At 36.7% G+C, this 27500-nt stretch overlaps 2 protein-coding genes across 6 annotated transcripts in view; one reads left to right on the top strand and one right to left on the bottom strand.

The window, feature by feature from the left end:
- LOC144959277 (uncharacterized) overlaps positions 1-7628 on the top strand; it is a 12787-nt gene extending 5159 nt beyond the window's left edge. Inside the window, exons 5-10 of the mRNA XM_078891820.1 lie at positions 128-253; positions 2058-2150; positions 3552-3654; positions 4545-4660; positions 6030-6278; positions 7338-7628. Of these exons, the coding sequence (XP_078747946.1) occupies positions 128-253; positions 2058-2150; positions 3552-3654; positions 4545-4660; positions 6030-6278; positions 7338-7561 (911 nt within the window). The 3' untranslated portion in view covers positions 7562-7628. The remainder of the gene's footprint in view (positions 1-127; positions 254-2057; positions 2151-3551; positions 3655-4544; positions 4661-6029; positions 6279-7337) is intronic.
- Positions 7629-15159: 7531 nt separating this feature from the next.
- Positions 15160-27500, bottom strand: part of LOC144959146 (obg-like ATPase 1) — a 13802-nt gene continuing 1461 nt past the window's right edge. For all 5 annotated transcript variants that reach the window (XM_078891633.1, XM_078891636.1, XM_078891634.1 and 2 more), the window contains exons 3-11: positions 27233-27315; positions 26391-26451; positions 25766-25893; positions 24327-24505; positions 22810-22982; positions 22068-22211; positions 19546-19642; positions 17655-17777; positions 15160-16306 (exon numbers count right to left, since the gene is read on the bottom strand). In XM_078891633.1, coding sequence (XP_078747759.1) covers positions 16199-16306; positions 17655-17777; positions 19546-19642; positions 22068-22211; positions 22810-22982; positions 24327-24505; positions 25766-25893; positions 26391-26451; positions 27233-27315 — 1096 coding nt within the window. In that variant the 3' untranslated portion in view covers positions 15160-16198. The remainder of the gene's footprint in view (positions 16307-17654; positions 17778-19545; positions 19643-22067; positions 22212-22809; positions 22983-24326; positions 24506-25765; positions 25894-26390; positions 26452-27232; positions 27316-27500) is intronic.

Genomic DNA, 27500 nt, shown 5'->3' with positions numbered 1-27500 from the left:
GTACCGTTTTGTTTTTTCAACAGCTCATTTCATTTCTTGGGACGCCACAGTGCAGAGACTTTTCTGTAGCCCAAGAGAGATGTCATGATATGGTGTACTCGTTCTTTTGAAATCCCAAATTCATCAGCGATATCTCTGTTTTACCCTTCGATTCGCACGAATCATACCGTCAACTGCTTCTTGATACTCGTATCAGATGCAGAAACTGGCCTACTTGACCGCTTGGGATCAAACACATCTCCTTTAAGGGGCGGTTTGAGTTTTTTCAAAAAAAAATTTAAATACCAATATTGGGCGGGTTTAATCATTCTGTATCGTCATTATAGGTTAAAAAACAACATTTATGGTGAAAAATTTTAATTATCTGTGTCGATACCCATTTTGCGACCTAATTTGGTGGTCTGACATCAAAAAATATAATAATCTTGTGGCAAACGTTCCACAAAAACTAATGAAGGAATGACCTCCATATTCTTCCCTCTTGTCAACATTGTACTATAGTGTGTCACCATAGAGAGCTTTTACGGCTTTAGCTTATGGAATTTTTATTAAAACATTACAAAGTTGAGAATCAAAATGTTATGAAAAAATTGATGTTAAAAATTCAGAATTAGGATTATAATTCAAAATTCACATATCTTATCAAAAAAATCTCTCTATGGTGACACAATACATTGTCTCTGTGATAACTGTGGAAATTTTCAGACAATTTCATTGAATAGATTCAGAGAAACGTTTGACACAGTATCCCATACCCTTAGAAATATGACATTTTGAGAAAATAGCAAAATAGCTTCCCGTTTTTCACACTTTTCTTACTATCTGTACCATTTTCGACTGTGTTTTTCATGCCTTTATAGTCTACTTTGAGAATTTGGACTTCAATTATATTATTTCTAGGGTAATAAAAAATCAAGTTCCACCAAAATGTCAAAATCAATTTTTCGAAGGATTTTCCTAACAATTAGACCCAAACCGCCCCTTAAAAATTCTAACTCACTTTCGAACTGCTCCACTAGTAAAACACATATCACCATAAACGGCCTTCTTTCTTAAATGAGTGTTTGCTGCGCTGCGTGCGCACCACCTTCTGTGAAATTCAATAACAGAGTACTGTTTGACAAAAAAAAGTTCATTATGTGTCGCCATTTTCTCAACCGAGTTGTCTCAGTAAGGTTGTGACGTCACTCAATTGTGAGCACAAATGACGTCACATGAATCAGTTGTTGCACACGAGTGTATACGTATAGTTTGAGAGTGCGTGTGTGAAGTTGCATGATTGTACCTAAAATACTTACTTATATATCAGTCCGCCCTCGTAATTAGGACAACATCAGTGTTATTATAACACATTCCACCCACTTAATTCATTATAAGTAAACAACTAATTTCATCTTAACAACGCCACTACCACATTATCTCATTCGTCTTGTAGTGTTTCATTCATCCTGCTTTGTTGATAAATGGGAAACCCGAAACGTCCATTTGATCTGTTTTTGTATATTAAATTGAAGCTTACATTCAATTTCACATTGTTATTTATTTCTTCGAGCTTCGAGCAGCACCATTTACATTACCCAACTCACATAAAACTAAAACCATGGTGGAGATTATCATATCTATTACGACATAATATTACACATTTTTATACTTCCAATCTGTGGTTTTAATGATGAATGTATGGTTTTAATTGCGTTGCGTGAAGTCCCAGGTTTGAGAGTTTTTGACAAGATGAGGACAATGTTAATCGATAGATATTTGAATAATGAGTTTTCTGCTCACACTTTTAAATAAGTGTTCTTTGGTTGTTTGCTTTTTGTTTTTGTTTTTTGTTTTGTTTTGTTTTTTTTTTTTGTTTTTTTTTTGTTTTGTTTTGTTTTGTTTTTATTTGTTTTTTTTTTGTTTTTTTTTTTGTTTGTTTGTTTTTTGTTTTGTTTTTGTTTGTTTGTTTGTTTGTTTGTTTGTTTGTTTTTTGGTGGGGTTTCAAATTACGCAGTGTAATTCTTATTTGACTTTAATCAATGCTTTCAGAGAAGCATAAACGGATGGAGAAAAAGGCAGAGAAGGCAAGAAAAAGAAGGAGGAGAAAGAAGGAAAAGTAGAGATGGATCCAGCGGACATAATTACCCAGAAGGATACAAAGTCTATAGGTGAGTGACGTCAAGAAACAAAATCATCTTTTGGATGTAAATAAGTAAAACTTGCTGTACATGACTTACACATGACTCAATGCGTCAATCTGATTATGATGTTGAATGAACTAGATAGGTGAATGACGTCAATGAAATAATCGTATTTTGGATGGTAAATAAGTAAGACGTGTAGTACTAATGAATGCACATGACTCACCGCGTGTATCTGGTATTATTACGGAATGAACTAGATAGGGTAAGTGACGTCAAGAAACAATCATCTTTTGGATGAGAAATAAGTAAGACGTGTAGTACTAATTAATGCACATGACTCACCGTGTGTATAGGGTATTATTACGGAACGAACTAGATAGGGTAAGTGACGTCAAGAAACAAACATCTTTTGGATGATAGATAAGTAAGACGTGCTGTACTAATGAATACACATGACTCACCGCGTGTATCTGGTATTATTACGGAACGAACTAGATCGGGTAAGTGACGTCAAGAAACAATCATCTTTTGGATGATAGATAAGTAAGACGTGCTGAACTAATGAATACACATGACTCACCGCGTGTATCTGGGATTATTACGGAATGAATTAGATAGGGTAAGTGACGTCAAGAAACAGTCATACTGTGGATGATAAATAAGTAATACTTGCTGTACTGACACAAATGACTCACCGCGTCAATCCGATATTTTGTCATAATGAACTAGATAGGTGAAAAACGTCAAGAAACAATCATTTTCTGATGTTAAATATGTAAGACGTGATATACACGCGAAAGATGTCTAGAATCAATGATCTTTTGGATGATAAATATGTAAGACGTGATAGACTCGAGTCAAAGTGTCAATCTGATATCTTTTTCATAATGACCTAGAGAGAGAAAATTGGGTTTAATGTCAAAATGTCAAAACTAGGATGTTTTATTATAAGTGTAAAATACAAGACTCACTCTTCTAATAAATGAAGGAGTCTGCTCTACCTCGACATTTATAAGTTTACATAGGATTCAATTTAACCACCAGGACAATCAAAACCCGACACATTGTTATTTGAGACGACTGGTCAGATTATGATGATGTCGTTTATTATTATCACCATTATCATTATCATCATTATCATCATCATCATCGTCATCCTCCTCCTCATCATCATCATCCTCATTATCATCATCATCGTCGTCGTCGTCATCATCATTATTATCATCACTACAACCACCGCCACCACCACCACCACCACCACACCACCACCACCACCACCATCATCATCATCATCATCATCATCAGCAGCAGCAGCAGCATTATCATCATCATCATCATCATCATCATCATCATCATCAACAACAACAACAACAACAGCAGCAGCAGCAGCAGCAGCAGCATCATTACTATCATTTTGTTCACTAGTGGGAGCAGAGACTATGAGGAGCACCCCAAGACAAGATGGCATTGACGATAGACAGATCGTTGCTGATGGAAACAAAAGTACAAAACGAGAGAAGGAGATGAGGTGAGTTCAATTTTGACTTTTAAACGTACGTATGTATGTGTGATAATTGTATTTTTAGAATACAAGTGTTTTGAACTTTGTTTTTGTGTTTTGTGAGGCCATGTGGTCTAGTGGTATGACACTCGCTTTCGGATCGGAAGGTCCTGGGTTCGAGCCTCGCTCGGCGCATAGTTGAGTCCTGAGAGAAGGCTCTTTGCTCACATTCCTCACCGTACTCAGGTGTAAAAAGAGTACCTGGCCGTTAATAGCGTTTTCTCCGTCCGAAATAAAATTGTAATATCGCCTAAAAGGCGTCATGTCCCGTTCTACATGTTAAATGTTGCTTTTGGCCAGGGACCCCTTGTAAAGTGCTTTGAGCACGTTTAGTGGATATTGCGCTATATAAAAGCTCCAAAAAGCTCAACTTAACACAATATTTCGGGCTCAATAATTTTCCGCAGCCATAAAATCCAGAAAAACGAAAAGAAAGTTCTCAGTGAGTCCATTAAAAATAGACTATGACGAGAAGGTATAATTGCACAATAAGTAGAACCCAGAGTAATAAGTAGATTTTGTTAAAATATCTACATTGAGTATATTTTGTTTGTTACTTTAAAAAAAATTATATTTGATGAACACACGAGGAAATATTTTACCCCCCCCCCCCCCCACCTTCAACCCCATATCCCTAAGTAGATTACTTGAAAAAATGCATTTTAAAAAAAAATCATATTGATTACAATGAAATGATAAAAACACACACACAGACATACACACGCGCTCGCGCATTCACGCAAGCAAGAGTACGCACACACACACACACACACACACACACACACACAAACATTAACACACACACACAAACACACACTGATGATATGAAATAAATAAATTCCTCTTTTCCATGACAGAGCCACTGTAGCCTTGGGTTTGTCCCCTCTCGGCATTCTAGGAGCACATCATTGGTACCTCAGACGGAGTACTTGGGGATTCCTTTACATGGCCACTGTTGGGCTCGGGGGTATAGGTAGGTCCTCACTCTTCTTCTTCTTCTTCTTCTTCTTCTTCTTCTTCTTCTTCTTCTTCTTCTTCTTCTTCTTCTTCTCCTTCTTCTTCCTGTTCTTCTTCTTCTTCTTCATATAAACTGTAAACCTTCTGAGACAGTGCATTGCCATAAAAAATATAACTAAATATGGCATCCACCTGATAGCCTGTAGTGAATCTTAAAATCTCAAAATCTTAAGACCCACATATATTGAATGTTCATTAAGCGAAACTTATTTGGGAAAATAAGAGAGTAAAGATGGTGACTGTCAATAATGGATGAAGGAATATATCTTTTTAAATAATACACCAACTGCTCTTGATATCAATAACGTCTAATAGTTATAACCACTGCCATGATGTCTGTCACGTCCTATCCAATTCAGCAACCACTACTGCTATTTCTAAATTGAATTAAATTGAGCTTTTATATAGCGCAATATCCACTTAACGTGCTCAAAGCGCTTTACAAGGGGTCCCTGGTCAACAGCAACATTTAACATGTAGGACGAGACATGACGCCTGTTAGGCGATATTACAATTTTTCGGACAAAGACAACGCTGTTAACGGCCAGGTGCTCATTTTACATCTGAGTACGGTGAGAGAATGTGAGTAAAGAGTCTTTTCCAAGGACTCAACTATGCGTCGAGCGAGGCTCGAACCCAGGACCTTCCGATCCGAAAGCGAGTGTCATACCACAAGACCACATAGCCGTATTTACTACATATTCCTAACACCACATAGATAAACCATTTTTTAAACCATTTTGATTATGAAAATACACTGTAAATCTTAAAATGTTACCATGTAGGGATGATCGTGATAAGCGTTACTCAGCGGTACGGTCTTTGCCAAAAGGTTGTGTGGCCTTAGCTCACTTTGCGGCGCTGCACTACAGCTGTCGCCTGGGTTATTTCAGTCCTCCCTTGGAATAGACCCAAGTGACAAATTTCCCCTATGGGAAGAATAAAGGGAATTGTATTTTTTTTTATTTACTTTTTTATATTTTTGAATGGAAGTTTCTTGAAAAGATATTCTCACATTTCTTGTTATAATTTTTACTTTAGAATTGTAATTGTGGGCACCTTGTTCACCTCGACGTAATACTGGTTTGAAGTGGTGGCTTATATAATACTGTACACTCGAGCACCGTTTCCTCAAACTCCTCAGGACATGCAAAAAAAAGTTTGAGATAACCGTAGTTCGAGAAATTGGGTGCAAGGAATAATGAAGAAAACAATTGAACATTCGAATGCGTTCGAGGAAACCGTGTTCGTGAAAACTGTACTTGTGTTATATTTCATTCACCGTTCATCATTATTTCTACGACATAATATGTTATATCTTTTAGGCTGGATCATTGACTGGTTTCGACTCGTTCTACTTCAACGTCGATGTAACGCCATCGCTAGGGGAGAGAAAGACAAGAAGGAGAAGACTGTGGACGATGCCTATGTATTGTGGTTCCCCTGGGGACTCTTTGGAGTACATCAATTCTATCTGGGCCGCCATACTTGGGGTTTTATTTACCTTCTTACCGTTGGAATATTTGGAGTAGGGTGGTTGTCAGATGCCGTGAGAATACCGAAACTTGTCAAAGGTAAGTAGTAATTGATTGATTAACCCTCCTCCTTACCAATTATAAGAAAATCGTTACATTCGTTACGACACAACCACCATTTTTCTTATTCAATATTTTTTTTGTACATCATAAAATTTAAAGAAAATGAACAGTGTGTTGTAGAGCCTATTTTGCTAAAGAAATTATTTATCGCTAGAACTTACTGCTATTATGTTTGAGTGATTTAAAAAAATATTTTTTTTGTTTGTTGGGTGTAAAGTTTTGGGGAAAATCCTGAAAATGGCTGGTAAGGAGTTAATAACTGAGAGTGTTCAACAATGACTTGTTTGTGTTGTGGGATTCCGACAGCTCAGTGGTTGAGCACTCGTCTGTATCACAAAGAAATTGCTATTGAAACGAATGTATTCAAGATGTTGTCTGACCTTCCCACCCTGCCTGACCCTCCTGCATTAATTAAGCAGCATGGTTTGTTAGATTTCGTGAAATGCACTCTTATAGACTAGCGTCTTATCCAAAGAGTAAATGGTCATTTCTATTTTCCGATAAACGCTCAGAATCAGAAAAACGAGATAAACTTCTGATCCACTTCCTTGCTCTAAATCATGACTACTTCCGTTTGCGTTTTCGATGTGTCTATTAAAATATGTGTTACACTTGCATTTTTGGCCAAATATAAAAAGAACACGCTAGAGTAGAATAGTTCTGCATGGAGGTGCCTGCGAGGACAAGCATAGCAGAGGAAGGCCAAGGAGGGGGTGGTCGCAAGACATAGCGGAATGGGTGAGAACATCAACTATCGAAGCAGGACGCATGGCACAAGCGAAAACTAGAAAGGACTTCCGTCGAACTGTTTGGGAGGCTTCTTCCCAACAAGGATCAGCCTTAAAGAAGAAGACAGCTCGATTGTACCCCATATTCATAAGTTAGTTAATTGAGCTTACAACGTCAGTGCCCGGGGATGAGAAGGAAGAGTAAATTAATATTATTAAACGAAGAGAGAACATATTTTGAAGTTATTGGTATTTTTCATAAAAATATATAAAATAATACATCATTTGTTGTTCTTATCTAATCCAGAAAGCAACCAACGAAGGATAGAGAGCAAGAAAGATGTGGACATCGACACCAACATCACGCCACCAAGAGATGACTATGACACCAGCCTCACTTTGAATCTAGGAGATGAGAATGAGGCTGGTGGTGGCCTTGACACTAAACGGTCAAGGACGTCTCAACAAGAAAAGGCCTCTGGAAGACCTACCACAGAGCAAACGGTCGCTGCTGCTGGTGACAACCACTGATGATTTTGTACATTTGTAGATGTGTAATAGTTAATTATTGGATCATTAAATAAATTCTGAATTTCAACTTTTTGTTTGTGAGGACGTTAACGATGCTTGTAACACATCAGTGTCGAATAAGCGTCCACTTCTAAAGTTGTTTTTGCCTAGCTGAAAGCTGGAATATATTATGTGAGGCACTAGGAAATAGTCTATATGCCGCTGGAAGTATTTTTGAGATAATATATTTAGCAGATCATTCGTATAATGAACCAAGCACCACTCATCATGTATCTATCATATGATATGCGTATAAATTGTGGTGATATGCGACCTTTTTTTTACGACACCCACCGAAATCTGCCGAAAACCAGTCTCAGGTTCACTCCCCACTAGTGTACACTTCCCATAGCTTTGTTGGATATTGTCGAGTTTCGGCGAGTTTCGTAAAAAAAAAAAGAAGCACTCCAAAAATCATGATATCAAAAGTTTCCAGACTTGCGTCTTGCTTTAAGCATGCAGTATTGATAGTGAAGAAAGTCGCCCCGTCTTGTTGAAAAACAAATAATTGATAGGAATAAAGTGTGGAATACGTTTTTTTCTTCTTTCAATGTTACATGATTTTCAATACAAAGAAGAAATCACATTCGGTTTATTTATAAAGATTAATTGCCTCCAATGAGTCCTGTCTTGAATACAATGGATTCCATACAGGAATCTCACAATTTCAGCAAAAAAAAAAATGATGCGGTGGTGGTGGTTGCAATAGTGGTGGTGGTGATGATGATGATGATAATGATGATGCGGTAGTGGGTGCAGTTGTGGTGGTAGTGATGATGTTGTGGTGGCAGTGGCAGATGATGATGTGAGTAAAAAGTCTTTTCCAAGGACTCAACTATGCGCCGAGCATACACTATGCGCCGAGCGAGGCTCGAACCCAGGACCTTCCGATCCGAAAGCGAGTGTCATACCACTAGACCACATAGCCGCACAATTGGTATCAACCTCCTATTGTGGCAGGTTCATTCTCCTCTGGTACCCAACTCCCATAGTCGAGCTTCAACTCCCAATGGTATCCAACTCCCATAGTTCCAGTTCCAGGTTTATTTCCTCTTGATAACCTTCGGCGGGAGCCCATTGGGATTGAACCTGGGACTACGGCGGGTTTCGTCAAAAATAATTCCTTTTTACGGAACCCGCCAAAACCCGCCGAAAACCATAGTCTCTTTTTCACTCCACATTAGTGTACACTTCCCTGAGTCTCAGGTTTACTCCCCGACGTTGCCTACTTCCCAGAACTTGGTCGGATATTGTCAGGTTTCGTCGTGTTTTGTAAAAATGTAATTGCTTTTTTACGAAACCCGCCGAAAACCATAGTCTCAGGTTCACTCCCCACTGGGGTAGCCTATACTTCCCTGAGTCCCAGGTTCACTCCCCACAGTTGCCTACTTTCCATAACTTTGTCGGGTTTCGTAAAAAAGAACACCGCGATTTTTGAACGACTTTGGTATAACCCGCATAACCAAGAAATAGAAAGGACTTTAAATTAAACTTGCGAGTAATTGAATCATTTCGCACATTCTTGTTAAATAACCACAAGTCGTTGCGGTCATCTAGGGCTGACGTCATCACACACCTGAGTAAATAACAGTGGGAATTGAACCCAGGACTGAGGGATATGGACACTTGTGGCAGAACTGCCAACCCCAACTGAAGAAAAAGTGTAATTTTGAAGAAAAAGGTATAGTTGTGCAAAACAAAAGCATTATTCATAAATATTTATCACCACAATAGTCTGTAAACGCTATTGGGAGATTCATCTCCATAATAAATTTGGTAAAGGCTACTTGTGCCCAAATACCCTGAACCAGGATCTCTCTACATATCAGAAATCTCTGGATTCAGATGAGGCCGAATTAATCCCTGAAGAACTAAGAAATAGTGCAGTGCCCTCCGTACTAAATTCACAAGATCTTGACAGCCTCAAAACTCTGGCCCAGGACCGTGATCGATGGAAACAATTAACAACATGGATGGAGAGAGCAGCTATACTCATCGGCCATGACTGAATCACACAATTCTCAGCAAGCGTCATTCAGACTGCGAAGCTTACTACTACTACTACTACTACTACTACTACTACTACTACTACTACTACTACTACTACTACTACTACTACTGCTACACTACTACTACTACTACTACTACTACTACTACTACTACTACTACTACTACTACTACTTGTGCCCAAATAAAGCTTCTAGTTTAGGGTCCAGAAAGCAAGATAAGCTAGGGATGGATGATGAAAATGCAGCTTTCTTCCGTTTTCAGTGTATCACTCACACGACCTTAGCAACAAAAAGGTGTTATGAAGAACCAAAAAAAAGCACACACATAATTTGATGACAAAAGCGTAATAATACACCTCTTTGGCGTATCGTTGGCAGCTCTGTAGTGGGGAGTGAATTCGGGCTGTGGACATTAATAGGGAGTGAACACAGGACCACCAAGTATGGACACCACTGGGTAGTGAACACAGGACCACCAAGTATGGACACCACTGGGGAGTGAACCCGGGAGCATGGGAGGTGGACACCAGTGGGGAGTGATCCCGGGGTTGTGGGATATACACACTTCTGGGGAGTGAACACAGGACCACCAGATATGGACACCGGTGGGGAGTGAATCCAGGGATAAGAGAGGTGGATACCAGTAGTGAGTGAACACAGGGCTATGCGAGTTGGACACCAGTTGGGGGGGGGGTGAACCCGGTACCATGGGAGGTGGACAGCACTGGGGAGTGAACCCGGGACCATGGGAGATGGACACCACTAAGTCAACCCGGAACCATTGCATATGGACTCCGTTAGGGAGTGAACCGGGGGCTATGGAGGTGAACTTTGTCATTTTTGTGGCACCTTTTGGGCAAAAAATGGCAACAGATGCAAATGCTTAAAGGCTCCATACACGCCCGGATATGATCCTGGTCCAGACCCCGATCAGGCAAACCGGGGTGAAAACGCAATGTGTGTGGCCAAATACCTGGCCGATAAACCTAGGTACGGTCCATCGCTCGCAAAGCCCGCTTTGCTTAATATTTTTCGAGGCGATCGGCGATCGGGGGCGTGGCAGTATAAAAAATTGGACAATTTTTTTCGGATTTTCGTTGTTTTGACGTCAGATTCGTGATCAGCGTCGAATTTACAATAGGTTTGATACCAAGAACTATGTTTTTACTCCAAAAATTGATGAAATTAGAAATAAAATTTAATTAATATTGAGGTTATGTGGCCGACAGAACAGTGCTCCTCCCTGTTTTGTGGTATGACTCTCGCTTCCAGATCGGAAGGTTCAGGTTTCGAGACCCGCTCTGCGTTGCGCAGAGTTGAGTCCTTGGAAAATGCTCTTTACTCACATTTTCTCACTGTACTCAGGTGTAAAATGAGTAAATGGCCGTTCGTTGAATTTGTTAGGAAAAAATGTCACATCGCCTGACAGGCGTCATGTCTCGTCTTTCAAGTTTAATATTGCTGTTGCCTTGGGACCCCTTGTAAAGCGCTTTGAGCACATGGATATTGCACCAAATAAATGCTGTGTTATTATTTTTTTAAAATAATATTTTTATAAATGTTGCGCCAGGAAGAGGTAGATGGCAAAAGTTTCGTTCTTGATCATCGTAAAATTTATAAAGGATTTCATACAAAATAAAAAATAGTTTTCATAATTTTCAATGTAATGATATAATAATATGCCAGTTCTTTTTTTTTTTTTTTTCCTCCTCACCCGTTGACGCGACATGACGGTCGACCTTGACACAGACATTTGGGATTGGCAGATGCCAAAAAGCCTTGACTACGTGATGACAGGGGTGGGCATTGTAACCCTGAATTATACTCTACAAACAACGCCCCCCCCCCCCCCAAAAAAAAAAGAGCTGTGTGCGTGTGTGTGGTGGCGGTGGTGGTTGGGGTGGGGGGGGGGGGGGGGGGGGTGCGAATGCGAGTAGTCCCGAGGAGTACCCGTTTCACCTGCCACGGGAACACTGTCGATTTGTTTTATAAATAATAATAATAATAATAATAATAATAATAATAATAATAATAATAATAATAATAATAATAATAATAATAATGATAATAATAATAATAATAATAATAATAATAATAATAATAATAATAATAATAATAATAATAATAATAATAATAATAATAATAATAATAATGACGATAAATAACAAATCTTTATTGTCCACAAAATTGAAAAATTTCCGTGGTCTACGTTGCTTTTAAACTTAAATCGGATTGCAAATGTATGGATGTTATGCGTATTGGAAAAATACTCACGACATCTCCATCGGGGTATAACATATTAACACACAAAACTGCAAACGCGAACGTTCATTGTCTGATTGATATAACTTAGTGATAAGTTAATTATAAAATGCTGTCTAAAAGCAATAACAACGGGTTGACTAACGTCCAATTCATTCCTTCTATTGATGCCCTGTGTTAAATTAAAATACTCACAAAGTCCGCCAGCCAGAAATATCACTCCAGCCCAAAGATCTACATGGAATCTTAAACGTTATAGTCTGATATATTTTAATGAGAACTAATCATAAAAATGGGTGTCTAAAAACAATAACAATGAGATGAGTGACGTCAATTTGGTTCCTTCTATAAATATCCAAGAACTTTACTCACTCCATCCGCTCTCTCCTCCTTCAATACATATGAATCTATTCTCTCATCACTTTTTTGTGCGGCTATGCATGTGATCTTGTGAAATGACACTCGCCTTTGGATCGGACGGTACTGGATTCGAGTCCCGCTCTGAGTGGCGCATAATTGAGTCCTTGGAAAAGGCTCTTTACTCGCATTCTCTCACCTTGTTCACTGTTAAAATGAGTACCTCGCTGTTTACAGCGTCGTCTCTGTCGGGAAACAATTGCAATATCGCTTAACAGTCATGTCTCATCTAACATGTTTTTATGTTGGCCAAAGACCCTTATAAAGTGATTTGAGCACCTTTATTGAATATAGCGGTATATATAGCGCAAGTAAATTGTTCTCTCTTTCTCTTTCTCTCTCTCTCTTTCTCTCTCTCTCTCTCTCTCTCTCCTCTCTCTCTCTCTCTTATAGCTATTGCTACATATGATGGGAATATCTTGGACGGTTATTGATGCTATGAGTTTAGGTAAAATGCTCACAACATCCACCAGTCGGAAATAACGTACCGTCACACAAAACTACAAGTAACCTTGAACGTTAAAAGTCTGATTGATATAATTTAGTGAGAACTAATTACCAAAATGACTGCCTTAATACAATAACAAAGAGTGGAATGATGTCAATTTCGTTCCTTCAACAGTCTAATTGATATAATTTAGTGAGAAGTAATCACTATTGTGCGCAAGACGAAAGATAGAATAACAGACAGTAACTGGGATCGTAGCCTCACTATTAATTAAAATTTATTTCTAATTTCACCAATTTTTGGAGTAAACACACAGTTCTTAGTATCAAACCTATTGTAAATTTGACGCTGATCACGAATCCGACGTGAAAACAGCGAAAATCCGAAAAAAATTGTCCACTTTTTTATACTGCCACGCCCCGGATCGCTGATCGCCTAAAAAAATATCTCCCCGTATGTGGGCAAAAATCATCTGCGATAAACGCAGGGATCGGGTCACAGCGATAGGTCATCCGTCCCGCTACCAGCGGATGTCGGCGTCTATGGGGGGCTTTATATAAGACATTATGGAAGGTTAGAAAACCCCGATCCATCTGTCTCCAGCCTAAGCCCTCATAAAACAAAATCAATCCAGTGCAAAAACAATCTCAAATGGACAGGACAAATGATAAAGGTGACGAAAAGATAAAACGCTGTTGATTTCATCACCACTGGGAAGTGGATACAGAAGTAAATATTAAGAGAACTCTTTATTCAGGGGTCTAGTCTGAGATGACAATTTCGTTTAAGGGTTTTACGGAACTTGCGACACGTTATGGTCATTTCACTGCCAGTAAAAAGGAAGAAAACGGGACAGTGAAAAGGTTCTAAAGAATTACAATTAAAAGGACATGAGAAAAAGAAAGACAAAGGGGAATGAATCAAATAGAGAACAGATGTAGATTTAAGAACATACCATCAATGTTTTGTTTGTTTTTAAAGGTTTTACGGCGCTTGCAACACACTTAGGTCATATCAGCGCCAGTAAAAAGGAAGACAATGGGATAGTAAAAAGTTCTGGAAATACAATTAAAGCACCCAAGAAAGGTAAGACAAAGGGGAATTGGTTCAAATATGAAACAGATGTAGATTCCAAGAGCACACTATCACAGTACTTAGTTTGAGATCACCTAAATGTCTCATCCATAGACAAGCACAGGTCCCAACAAAGAGGAATAGACTCAAATGTTTACAAATCATATATAATATGTAAATAAACATAATACAGTGCGTAACAGAGATGGTTTACAAGGAAAATAATATATCCCATAACTATACATAATTTGATTGTTTTCCTCCCAGCTACAGGGTATCCGGCTAGTGCCAGGACAAAACCAAGTAATTTCATCCCAAGACAAAGACAGAAAGCATGTTGGAAAAAAAAATACAGGGAGAGAATGTGAATAAAGAGCCTTTTCCGACTCAACAGAGCGTGCCTCAATCGAGGGACCTAGAGGTCAGAAGGGGCGAGTCATACCACTGGAACACAAATCCACACAAAATTTGCACGCAGCCTGATTTCCAAGTTCAAGTGATAATGGGAGTCATATATAAGAAGAATGCCATAAACTGTTCACCGACAAAAGGCATTTTTTTTTCATGTTTCTTAACCATCAAATAATATTAGCATAGACGGTGCTGTGCATGTGTGTTGGAGCAATCGGTCTCCAGCGAGGGATTTCAGGGATGCTAGCTACATGTCCAGAAACATAAATGGACCCAAGGCAGCCCCTTCATGATCACAACCCAACAAGTAGACTGAAGTCGAGAAAGAGCTTCATGACGGAAGAAAGCATCAGCCCTGACCATGCAGCTGCCACATGGAGTGAGTGGGACAACCATGCAAATGAGGCCGTTGAAGACTTGGATTCTCAGCTGAATGTTCGTTCGTTCGGTGCCGCGTGTCTTTTAGGTCTATTCCGGGGAAGCCTGGAATTGCCCAGGCTCGAGCCGCAACGCAACACTGCAACATGAGCTAAAAATAAGGTGACTAGCTCAAGGCCACACAGTACGACCAGTAGTTGAACTCGGTATGGTACCTTTTGGGTAAGATACAAAGACCATAATGCTGAGTCATGCTGTCCCATGAATTGACAGTTGTTCCCCATTTCTGTAACAAAATTACAGCTACTTTTTAGGATCAGATGCCAATTCATCATAAGTACTTTCTAAAAATAAACAAAAAAAAAAACACAATAAGAAATCAAAATAGGTCCCTGCCCTTGTGAATCAAATGCTTTACTGATTGATTGGCCAGCTATGGCATAATCACTTTTATTGCTCTTGAGTGTGGAATCCTCATACTCATATAAAGGTAAAATGCCCTTTAGTTTCACTGCATTTCACTACAGAAGACAATAAAAGAAGCAAGGCAAACACAAAAATACATAAGCAATTAAAGAGTTTTATTAACAAATTATGTTAATGCCTCACATCTATCAAAATCGTACATTCATACATTAAGACAGTATTCAGGCATTCTCACTCACACAAGAATGCATGCATTTCATAATTACCACTGACAGTGACAGTAAATGAAACTAACAAAAAGGGGTAACAGAAAAAGCAACAATAAATAAATATAATTAAAATAATTGTCCCGGTATTATAAAAAGTTAGCATTGCAGATGTAGATAATTTTCGCTGCAAAGTCTGGACTGGTTATCATATCTATTACTAATTATCCCCATATATGTAACCGATTATCTCAAAACAAATTAGAGGAAAACTTTGTTGACTATATTTGTTGTTGGTAAAATTACAAATATTGGTAACAGTAACAGTAAGCTAGTATGTGAATAGTTTCAGAGAGTTTCAAAGTACTGAAGGCTCAAACAAGGCAGTGGTTTGGACCAATGCACTGGAACCATGGTTACTATCACCTTGCTTTGAGGGAGAAGAAAACAATAAACAAAAAAACAAAAAAACAAACAAAAAAGGCAATATCATACGCTCTGCTTTTTAGGAAAAAGCAAACATTCACACTTGCATATTTATCACATAAACAAAGTCATCACCAGATGGAGGCAGTTAAAACTTGACAGCACACAATGTTGTCACATTTCAGAACAGATCACCACACCATTTTTGTAACAAGCTATAAATACATTAATTTGTAGGGTAGGTAACATCTTCAAAAGTGGTCGCTTGTCAATACAAAACAATCTGCTAACAGCTTGATGGCCTCCTTCTTTTCTTTCTTCAAATAAACGGTCTTGATTCAGTTCAAGATAAAATAATAATAGATTTACTGTCGATTTTATATGTTATAAACAAAACATGCTTCTAAGACTCCAACCATTATCACTTCTGAAAAAAGTGAAATCCAATTTTTTCACGCTGCCTAGATCTACTCGAAATAATTCACCCAATACGATTCAAACTGCTAAACAATAGGAGATGAATATCCTACAATTGATTGGACTATTTCTTCTTGGCAGTTAAACCGGCACCGGCGTTGAATTTAAAATAGATGATGTCTCCATCAATAACGGTGTAGTCTCTACCTTTCTGTTTGTATTTACCATGGGCCTGAAAATAAGAGAAAGATGGGAGTCATTATCTCAATCAGAACAGAGCAGATTTGCAAGGTAGACTGACAAAATAAAATTTAAGTTCCCCTTTACCTTTTAAAAAAAATTTAAACACAAACAAAAAAGTATAACAACTTAACTCACTCAATCCTAACACCGACTATAACCGTAGTTTACCCGGGTTACTTTTACCCCATCCTATTAATTACATTTTTATGAGACAAATCATAGGCGTTGTATCTAAAGCTAATGTTTTTAGTTTTTGCACGTTAATGATAGTTGAATACAACTATCTATGTACCTACATGCTCAATTTTAATACATTTTTTCTGATTTTGAAAAGTAGCAAAAATCTCTTGGATTGAGTGAGTTAAAACCATACCAATAAACATTTCCATCTTTTGTTACCCAAAATGAATAAAATATATTGATTTATTTCCTCTAAAAGAGTTGCAGAGTCATGTAATCATTAGATAAAAACAGAATAGTAGCTTTTGTGTTGCAGAAATCAAAATTAACTCCAGCTCCATGGGCCTTGTGACTGTGCCCATTTTTATTTTCTTTTTGACTTGTTTGGTTTTTATCTCTTATTATCTTGTTTTTGCTTTGAGTGGGGATGGGAAGTTCCCAGACTCCTCCCCCCCCCCCCCCCCCTCCCCCCTCTTATCCCTCACATCTTCTGTGATAATTTCTAAATGTCTAAGAAACGAATTTTCCCACTCCAATGCTAAATCAATGAACTAAACTTAAGCCACAGCTGGAGCTACTGATACACTTTTATATAGAAAAATATCCACTAAATTTGCTCAGAGACCTTCCCAAGGGGCTTCAAGCCAACAGCAACACCAACAGATATAGAACAAGTCATGATGGCTGTAAGCCACTATTACAACTTTTTTAAAAACAGAAGTGTATTCGACTGTGTACTTCTCTAACAGTTTAACTGGGTTTGATAATTTTTTACTGAAGAGGCATAAAAATATCATTGTAGACATGTTTGATGCATAATAATGTCCATCATGTGCTGTTAATATGTGCTATAATACAGAACTTAGGCACCCCAAATGAGTAATGAATTATCAAAAGGGTTCTGAACATATTAACTAAAAATAAGAAATCACTTTTTTCCAGCTACATGACCCGAGAAAGACGTTGATAAGTAAATTTATGACTGAATCAAAGAGGAATGATGGAAAGTTTGCTTATAAAATGTTTTGGTAATGGTAACACACAGCTCGGCCTCTTCTCTAATGTTAAGAAAAATTAGTGAATATTTTTTTTTTTAAATAAGCACAGAGACATAATAAATGTTATGAGGGTCATTCCTGTTGCAGTCAATCACTCACCTTGACTTCTGCTTCTGATTTGTGTTCAAAGAAGTCGTCGTAAGCCATCACCTCAGCCATGATGAAGCCCTTCTCAAAGTCTGTGTGAATTCGACCAGCAGCCTGAGGAGCCTTGGCACCGACCTAGATTAAAATAAAATAAAGAGAACTCTGTACAACATGGGTCTGATCTTTAGAAATTTTACATGCCAGAAGAAAAGGAAGATGAAGGCAGGATTATAGAGCTTGGGCTTACAAGCCAGTAGGGAAAGGTACAGCAAAGGGGTTTGTTTTAAGAGGGGGAAAAAAAGGGATCCCAAAGAGTAATGTATCCATGAGTTTAGACCACCTGATGTTTCACAAAGACAAAAACACAAAATCCTAGCCAAGAGGGATGAACACAAAATATCACAGGGCACGAAACTCAATGTAAATCTGCTTCTATTTCATGAATTTTTATGCTCTGAAGTACAAGCATTGAAATTTTGAAGCTTTTATCTTTAAAAAACGACCGAGCCTCAGGAATCTAAATGTTAAAATTTCAAGAAATGAGAAAAATGGAGTTTATTTTTAAAACATAATTTTCTTCATTTTCGCTATCCACCCGTGTTTATATAAAAAAAATATATATATATATATATTTTTTTTTTTCATTTTGCAAGAGTTTAATAGACTAAAAGTAACTGGAAAATGAAGAGTAATGATTGAAGATAATTTTAAGATACAAATTAAAAATGCTAAAAGTATCAGTATTTTCCCAAAATTTTGACCCATAAATCCCCTTAATCCCAAAAAGAAAGAAAGACAGAAAGAAAAGAAAATCAGCAGGCCATACAAATGATAATCCATACCACAGACCATTATTTGTGTAAAAAAAATAGAAAATTTGGAGTGGAAATTTTTTTTTTTTAAATCAATTTAAATCCAGCATTTAAAAAATGTTTTTTTTAAATTTCTTAACGGGTTTTTTTGTGCTTGCGACATTTTTAGATCAGCGCCAGTATAAAGAAGAAAATGGAATCGTTAAAATATCTTAGATTTACAATCAAAGCACCCAAGAAAAAGTAAGATAAAGGGGAATTGGTTCAAATAAGAAACAGATGTAGATTCCACAAACATACCATCAAAGTACTTAGTTTGAGATCACATTAAAGTCTCATCCAGACACCAGCACAGGATCCCACTAAGAGAAACACACTCAAATGTTTACAGAATACATAACTAACAACAGATAACAAAGAGAATATTTAAAAGAAAAAAGATGTCATCTCCCAAAACTATAAATATACATTTGACTGTTTCCCTCCCAGTCAAGGAAACTAAGTAATTTCCCATTCCAAGACAAAGACAGAAAACAACTCAGAAAACAGATGTAAGGGGATAGAAGACATAACGTGACATAGCATCATGGGAGGTCAAAGGACACCTCCAAGGCATAAAAGAAAGAGAGAACATTTTTTTTAGTCCAAACCATGTGCATTAAAGAAATCTGCTTTCAGGTGTGCTATAGACATAAAGGTATTTCAAATATAATTAGTTCTACCCATTAAGTCTCCATCTTCTTCCAATAATTGGCTCTCGTGAAGATAAACAGTTAAGTGGGATGACACTCGCATTTGGGTCAGAAGGTCTCGGGTTCGAGTCTCGTCTTGGGCAGTGCACAGTTGAGTCCTTGAAAAAGGCTGTTAACTCGCGCTCTCTCATCATACTCCATTGTAAAAAGAGTACCTGGCGGTTAACAGCTGTTGCAGTCAATCATTCTGTCCGAAAAATTGCATAATGTATTGTCCTACATGTTAAGTGTTGCTGTTGGTTAGGGACCCTCTCAAAAGTGCTTTGAGCACATTTAGTGGATATTGCGCAATATAAAAGCTCAAGTTTGTTTTTCTTTGTTTTTGTTTTTTTACTGTACCTGAATTGTCCATGCTTTGACTTCATCTTTACCACAGGTGAAGAAGTAACACAAATTCAAGGCTTTGTAGCCAGTCACAATGATCTTTTCTAAAGCTCTGCAATCAAGATTTTAAAAAAAGAACAATTTGTAAAGAGAGTGTAAAGGTCAACTTTGTCGGTCTAGTAGTATAACAACTGGATTATGATGTGTGGTCTCCATTTCGATTCCTACTGTGAGGGGCTCACAATTGAGTCCTTGGAAAATGTTATTTACGCAAAAACATTCTACATTATTTTTTTTTACACAAGTGCTCCCAAAATTTTCACTTTCTTATGTTCTAACCTTTACGAAAAAGAAAATATTTGAAATTAGATGAAACCACGCAGCTAAACATGGCAAATAGATTAACTGTTTAATACCACTGAGAATAACTTTTTAATGCCACTAAAACATACATTCTGACTTTTTGTGTGAATAAATGAAAATAACTATTCAAAATCCGCATGACATGAGACAGAATGGCCATTACAATCACAATAGCAAACTATTGTCTATGCACCAAGACAGTAATAATCAAATATTTAACACAGAGAAGAACAAATCCAAAAAAAAAAAAAAACCCAAAAAAAGGTTGAATAATTCAACTAGCACACGCTTCAAGAATAGATTGAGAGTGTCCAACTTTAACCATGCAAGCCCCATGTGCAATTTAATGATTTTATTTTAGCTTATATTAAAGCCCAACCTCTCCCCTACCCTTGTGACCAAAAAGGGACTAACCACAATCCTGCTATTTGGCGGGAATAGTTATGTGATAAAAAAAAAAAAAAACACATGTTAAGTATAATTGCAGAAGCCGTATTGATTTTTAAAAATTTTTTCTCAAAAATCCCCTCTCTTCCATTTAAATGATAAGAGTTGGATGCCGTCGAGATCTTAAATAATAAATATAAAATAAACAATAAATTCCCTTTCTTCATCCCCTAGGGGAAATTTGTCTATAGGGTCTATTCCAAGGGAAGACTGGAAAACCCCAGGCATCTGCCGTAGAGTAGCGTGCAAAGTGAGCTAGGGCGAGGTGACTTGCTCAAGGCCACACAGCATTGTGGGTAGTCGACCTCGGTACATTTCCGGTATAAAGAACAGACCATAATGCTGCCTTGTGTAATTTTATAGTGTAAAACTTAAATGTTTACTTACGAGGTAATCTCTCTTTCCTTCAGATAAGCCTCTCGTTCTTCATCCGACTGATTCTCAAGGAGAGCCAGTTCCAAAGCCCCACTGAAGAGATTAACTGTGTAATTTTATAGGGTAATACTTAAACGTTTACTTACGAGGTAATCTCTTTTTCCTTCAGATAAGCCTCTCGTTCTTCATCCGACTGCATCTCAAGGAGAGCCAGTTCCAAAGCCCCACTGAAGAGAATAACTGTGTAATTTTATAGTGTAATACATAAACGTTTACTTACGAGGTAATCTCTTTTTCCTTCAGATAAGCCTCTCGTTCTTCATCCGACTGCATCTCAAGGAGAGCCAATTCCAAAGCCCCACTGAAGAGAATAACTGTGTAATTTTATAGTGTAATACTTAAATGTTTACTTACGAGGTAATCTCTTTTTCCTCCAGATAAGCCTCTCGTTCTTCATCCGACTGCATCTCAAGGAGAGCCAGTTCTAAAGCCCCACTGAAGAGAATAACTGTGTAATTTTATAGTGTAATACATAAATGTTTACTTACGAGGTAATTTCTTTTTCCTTCAGATAAGCCTCTCGTTCTTCATCCGACTGCATCTCGAGGAGAGCCAGTTCCAAAGCCCCACTGAAGAGAATAACTGTGTAATTTTGTAGTGTAATACATCAACGTTTACTTACGAGGTAATTTCTTTTTCCTTCAGATAAGCCTCTCGTTCTTCATCCGACTGCATTTCAAGGAGAGCCAGTTCCAAAGCCCCACTGAAGAGAATAACTGTGCAATTTTATAGTGTAATACTTGAATGTTTATTTACGAGGTAATTTCTTTTTCCTTCAGATAAGCCTCTCGTTCTTCATCCGACTGCATTTCAAGGAGAGCCAGTTCCAAAGCCCCACTGAAGAGAATAACTGTGTAATTTTATAGTGTAATACATAAACGTTAACTTACGAGGTAATTTCTTTTTCCTTCAGATAAGCCTCTCGTTCTTCATCCGACTGCATCTCAAGGAGAGCCAGTTCCAAAGCCCCACTGAAGAGATTAACTGTGTAATTTTATAGGGTAATACTTAAATGTTTACTTACGAGGTAATTTCTTTTTCCTTCAGATAAGCCTCTCGTTCTTCATCATATTGCATTTCAAGGAGAGCCAGTTCCAAAGCCCCACTGAAGAGAATAACTGTGTAATTTTATAGTGTAATACATAAACGTTTACTTAGGAGGTAATTTCTTTTTCCTGTAGATAAGCCTCTCGTTCTTCATCCGATTGCATTTCAAGTAGAGCCAGTTCCAAAGCCCCACTGAAGAGAATAACTGTGTAATTTTATAGTGTAATACTTAAACGTTAACTTACGAGGTAATTTCTTTTTCCTTCAGATAAGCCTCTCGTTCTTCATCCGACTGCATTTCAAGGAGAGCCAGTTCCAAAGCCCCACTGAAGAGAATAACTGTGGCCCCCTTGTCAGTTTTGTCAATCCATTCTTTGATCTTCACCAGCCTGAAATGTAAATAATCATGAAAATTAATGATGACGATACTCACAAGGTTGATAATTATTATGAAATAATCATTAGCAAAATAATTTCGACACAAATCCTTGTCAACTTGAAGTGAAAAAGGAGAGAGAAAAAAAAAAAAGTTGTAAATTAGTTTTTGTAAATAATATAATATAAAGCTGATTTTAAGAATGATAAGTGGCAGCACTATTAAAAGCAAATTAAAATAATGGAATACAAATGTAAATAGAAAACCGACGTAACAAAAATACAATAAAATGATTAAGATTTTAAAAAAAAAAACAAAGAATACAATAATAATATTATTTGATTAAATAATGTTGGAAGTTTTCAGAAAATATAATTTCAAAATGTAGAATAACAGTTCTAAAATTTCCATTATTGTAACCATATAAAAATTTGGAGTAAATATCAGCTTTATGTTCAAAACCATACGTTGTGAAACTGGAAAATTACAACAGCTCAAGAAAGCGTTGAAGCAAATTCCAAATTTCATTTACACCTTTTCTAAATGCTATAAATGAATAACCATGTACCATAACTGTATACTTTGCAAATGAACATAGGCTACACACTTACCATTTGTTTTTCTTGCGTGTGTAATCTTTCTCTGACAAGTTAACAAGGTAAATGACAGGCTTGGACGTAAGGAAAAGATGCACGTTGAGAATGTCAATCTCTTTTGCATCCCACATACACTGACGCACCCATTTCCCCTCATGGAGTAAGTCATTCACCTTCTTCAGGACATCCTGGTGAGGTGAAATAAAATAGAAATGTTGAGAGAAACCTCAAGAAAGTCAAAGACTGTTTGCTCCTTTCATCTTAAAATAAACCAAAAACTCTGTCAGAATTAGTATACAGCTGTGCTAATGAGTCAGTTTTATAACATTTGACACCAAAAAGTCATCAACATTGAATTATTTTGAAATTCTTTTGAAAGAAAATTTAATCAAATTCTGTTCAATAAATAATGAAATTATCCAAAATCTGACAGTCTGGAATCAAAAGAAAACCAGAGATAGCTTCTCAAAGTGTCAAAATATGTTTTTACATTGTAAACCCCTTTTTTGTCAGTTAAAAAAAGCTATTACTAATTACTTCCATAATTCTGGAGGTAGACCCTCGGTTTAAGGATTATTATTCAATATCAATCCCAGAGAAACAGGTGAAAACTAAATTTTTAGTCACATTTTTCAAAATAATTTTTAATATTGATGATATATTTCTTTTTTTCATGGTGAATGATACAAAAACGGCTTCTTGGCACAGCTGCAGATTCAAAAGAAAAAGAAAAACCAGAAGGTCGGTTGTTCCATGTAGTCCTTCAGAGCATTGGGCCCAAAGAGCCGGAGTTCATCCCGGTTTCTATGTCGTGAAACGGACAATAGCAATTACCCTTTGGATAGGATGCTTGTCTATTGAAAAGTACTTTCCACCAAATCTAACAGACTCAGCTACCCATTCACTGCTGGATGGATAAGGGGTCAGAAAAAATCTTGAGTACATCCAGGATCGATCTTGGTCCCTTTGCATGTCAAGCAGTAAAGCTCTACCAACTGAGCTATCGGGACCCCTAGGTTGTTCCATGAGCAGAACTTATTTTTAAAAAATAAGCCTTTGAAAATAACTTCTTGATTACCATTCAAGTCATTGAAATGAAAGCCGGCTGGTTTCTGCGCGAGTACCTGAATAGTGAGAAACAAAAAAAATCGTGAATACAGTAGAGTTTCGTGTTATAATCTTGAAATTCCACAATCTCCTCGAGATTAAACATCATATTATAATCCCGATAGTTTACTTGGTAAAGCCCTCATCTCACAAACAAAAGTGCAGTAGAGAATTTTTCTAACCACTCTGTCACCTTGGTTCTGCTGGGTTTGGAAGAAAGTACATTTTGATAAACTAGAACACAAATGGAATTTCACTGACAATTCTGAACATTAATATATATATATATATATATATATATATATATATATATATATATATATATATAGATAGAGAGAGAGAGAGAGAGAGAGAGAGAGAGAGAGAGAGAGAGAGAGAGAGAGAGAGAGAGAGAGAGAGAGAGAGAGAGAGATCTAGCTACTCACATATTCTTCTTTCTTCTTCTTGTCTCCTCCTCCTCTGGTTACATTTCTTTCTAAAGGTTCTAGATGTTTTTTGATGTACTCAATGTCCTTGAGACGGATTTCATCATGGATGATTTCCAAGTCACGAGATGGATCAACATCACCCTCAACGTGAACAATGTCCTCGTCTGCGAATGCACCTTTAGAGAATACATCGGGAAAAGAAAGAAGAAAAAAATAAGCTTTCTAAACGAGGGAAAATGCAATTATATTTGTCCGTAATATCAAAAAAAAATAATAATAATAGTAATAATAAGCTTTCTAAATGAAGAAAGGGGGGGAGGGGGGGGGGGGTTGAAGAGATAGTAATATTTTGTTTGTTTGTTGCTTTAGGTCTCTTCCAACACAATTGAGGTTATATGAGAGACCGCTGAAACAAAAAAACAAGCAATCTAACAACAATAGTACAAATGTAAATCAAAATCATAACCTAAAGATATCATAAGCTAAATTATAAATAACCAAGGACAAACAGGCAGAAGATTTACAGAAAAAAAATATCCCCTGTCCAAAATACAATCACAAACCAAAGAAGCAGGATAGGCTAGTAAAGAGAAGAAGAAACGACATCACTATCGGATCGTACACCCATGCGAACATCATAGGTATATGATTCAAGGGTGATGCTCCCATCCAACCACCCGCAGATAGTAATAAATAAAGTAAAATAAAATTATTTCTCTGTATAATTGGGACAAATCACAAAGCTTAGTAGCACAATTTGATCAGTAGGCAACTTCCATTTTAATGGCTTTACTAGATGCAAGCCCCTATAATGAAATGAGTCTTACTAACAGCTTTACCCACAGTTAAAAATATTAATAATAATAATAATAATAATAATAATAATAATAATAATAATAATAATAATAATAATAATAATAATAATAATAATAATAATAATAATAATAATAATATTAATAATAATAATAATAAAATAATAATATAATAATAATAATAATAATAATAATAATAATAATAATAATAATAATAATAATAATAATAATAATAATAATAATAATAATAATAATATTAATAATAATAATATAATAATAATAATATAATAATAATAATAATAATAATAATAATAATAATAATAATAATAATAATAATAATAATAATAATATAATAATAAGTCCTTTTCAACTTCCCAAAGTTTTGAAAAGAAAAAAGTAAAAAGTTCAAAATTATATCATGGATAAAAAAAAATATCAACGCTTTGGTTTTAGCCATGTGTTTTATTATTTAAAAAGTAATAATATAATATATGTATACATAACATCTAAAATCTCAATTTGGGCTCAATATTGAAAAAGCTATTGTCAATATATCTTACAATGAAAAAAATAAAAATAATAAAAAAGTTTTAAAAAGACAGAGAGAAAGAATTCATTACTTACGAACACAGTGGAAGATGGCATCACAGGCACCAATATTGGACAGGAAAGCGTTTCCGAGACCTTGGCCTTCATGGGCTCCCTTGACAAGACCTGCAATATCCACCACATTGAGGAATGCTGGCACTTTACTGTGGAAGAGGGAAGACAAATATCATTATCATCCTAAAAAAAAATATTTTCTAATTGAACTTTTATAAAGCGCAATATCCACTAAACATGCTCAAAACACTTTACAATGGGTCCCTGGTCAACAGCAACACTTAACATATAGGACGTGACATGACGCCTGTTCAACAATAGTACAATTTTTCGGACAGAGACAATGTTGTTAACGGCCAGGTACTCATTTTACACCTCAGTATGGTGAGAGAATGTGAGTAAAGAGCCTATTCCAAGGACTCAACTATGCGCCGAGCGAGGCTCGAACCCAGGACCTTCTGATTTGAAAGCGAGTGTCATACCACAAGACCACATAGCCTTTCAATTTACAGCACATGGTAGCCCTGACTCTGTTTTACAGGAACTGAAACAAAGCAGAAAAGGAGCTAAACAGAAGGTGATGACAATTGGACAAAATAATCACAGTATAACACATTGATACATTAATTCTATGTGAATATCAAACCTGAGTGGTTCATATGTCTCACACAAAAAGTCCCATCTCTTGTCTGGAACTGGCACTCGACCTGAGGGGGGAAAAAAAGCCATTTTTGGTTCATTATCAACATCCTCTATCAAAAACATTATGTCAAATAAAATTTCAGTTCTATAATAAATTGTTTTTTCTTCTCAGTTCTCTGTGTAGGCCTGAGGTGCAGACCCTTCAGATAGGCTGTTGAATCAAGAAATTTTCCAAGCCTTAACCAAAATTTAATTTGGTTTTACTACCTTATCAAGAACAGATTAATAAAAAAAACAAAAAAAAAACTAGCGAAACAAAACATAATCAGTGAATTAAAAAGGTTCATAAACTTAACAGAATTTGAATTATCCTCATATTCTTTGCCGCTAATTACAAACTGACTAAAATGGCTAAATGCATCGTAAAGGTTACGATTTTATCGTGGCAGTTAGCTGCTTTCATATATTTCCTATCAACTATAACAAACTCATTACTGAGCAAAGAGACATAGGTAGAATAAAATCACCCAGTCATAACTATTACCATAATGTTGACCAGATCCTCACAATTAAAAAAAAAAAAAAAGCATGGCAGTCCGAGGAATCAGAAGCTGCTTCTCCCCCTCATTTCCAAACAAATTATAAGTTACAATTTTATCATCAGCTCCATGTAACTATAATAATGAGAACACTAGTTTTGCACGCAATTTCCCATGCATTGGATAGTTAAGAGAAAACAATCATACGATGCATTGATTTAAAAAAATAATAATAAAAATATGGGTGGAGGAGGGGAAGAATATCAAATTGTAAAGAAAAATACAATGCCCCTATGACAAGACTTACTCTCATTTGGGTCAATTGTGCAAAATGGAAAGTTCTCAGCTTGGGCCTGACTCTTTGTCAAACAGTTGAAGAAGGTAGACTTGCTAAAGAGGGTTAGAGGAAATAAAACATACACTTTTTAAAATATCTTCACAGGATCTGAAAAACCTAGAAAGCACTTTTTATTTACATCAAATATTACACTTATATACCCTCCCCCCGCCCCCCCCCCCTTTCCTTCCTGAACTTCGGGACGCATATCTTTTTCAGCAGTGACTACATTAGACAT

Source organism: Berghia stephanieae, chromosome 13 (genome assembly GCF_034508935.2).
Source record: "Berghia stephanieae isolate SIO BIC M18660-M18661 chromosome 13, UCSD_Bste_1.3, whole genome shotgun sequence".
Taxonomy (NCBI): Eukaryota; Metazoa; Mollusca; class Gastropoda; order Nudibranchia; family Aeolidiidae; genus Berghia; species Berghia stephanieae.
Note: the sequence above shows the minus strand (reverse complement) of the source record. Positions and strands in the feature narration are given on the sequence as shown.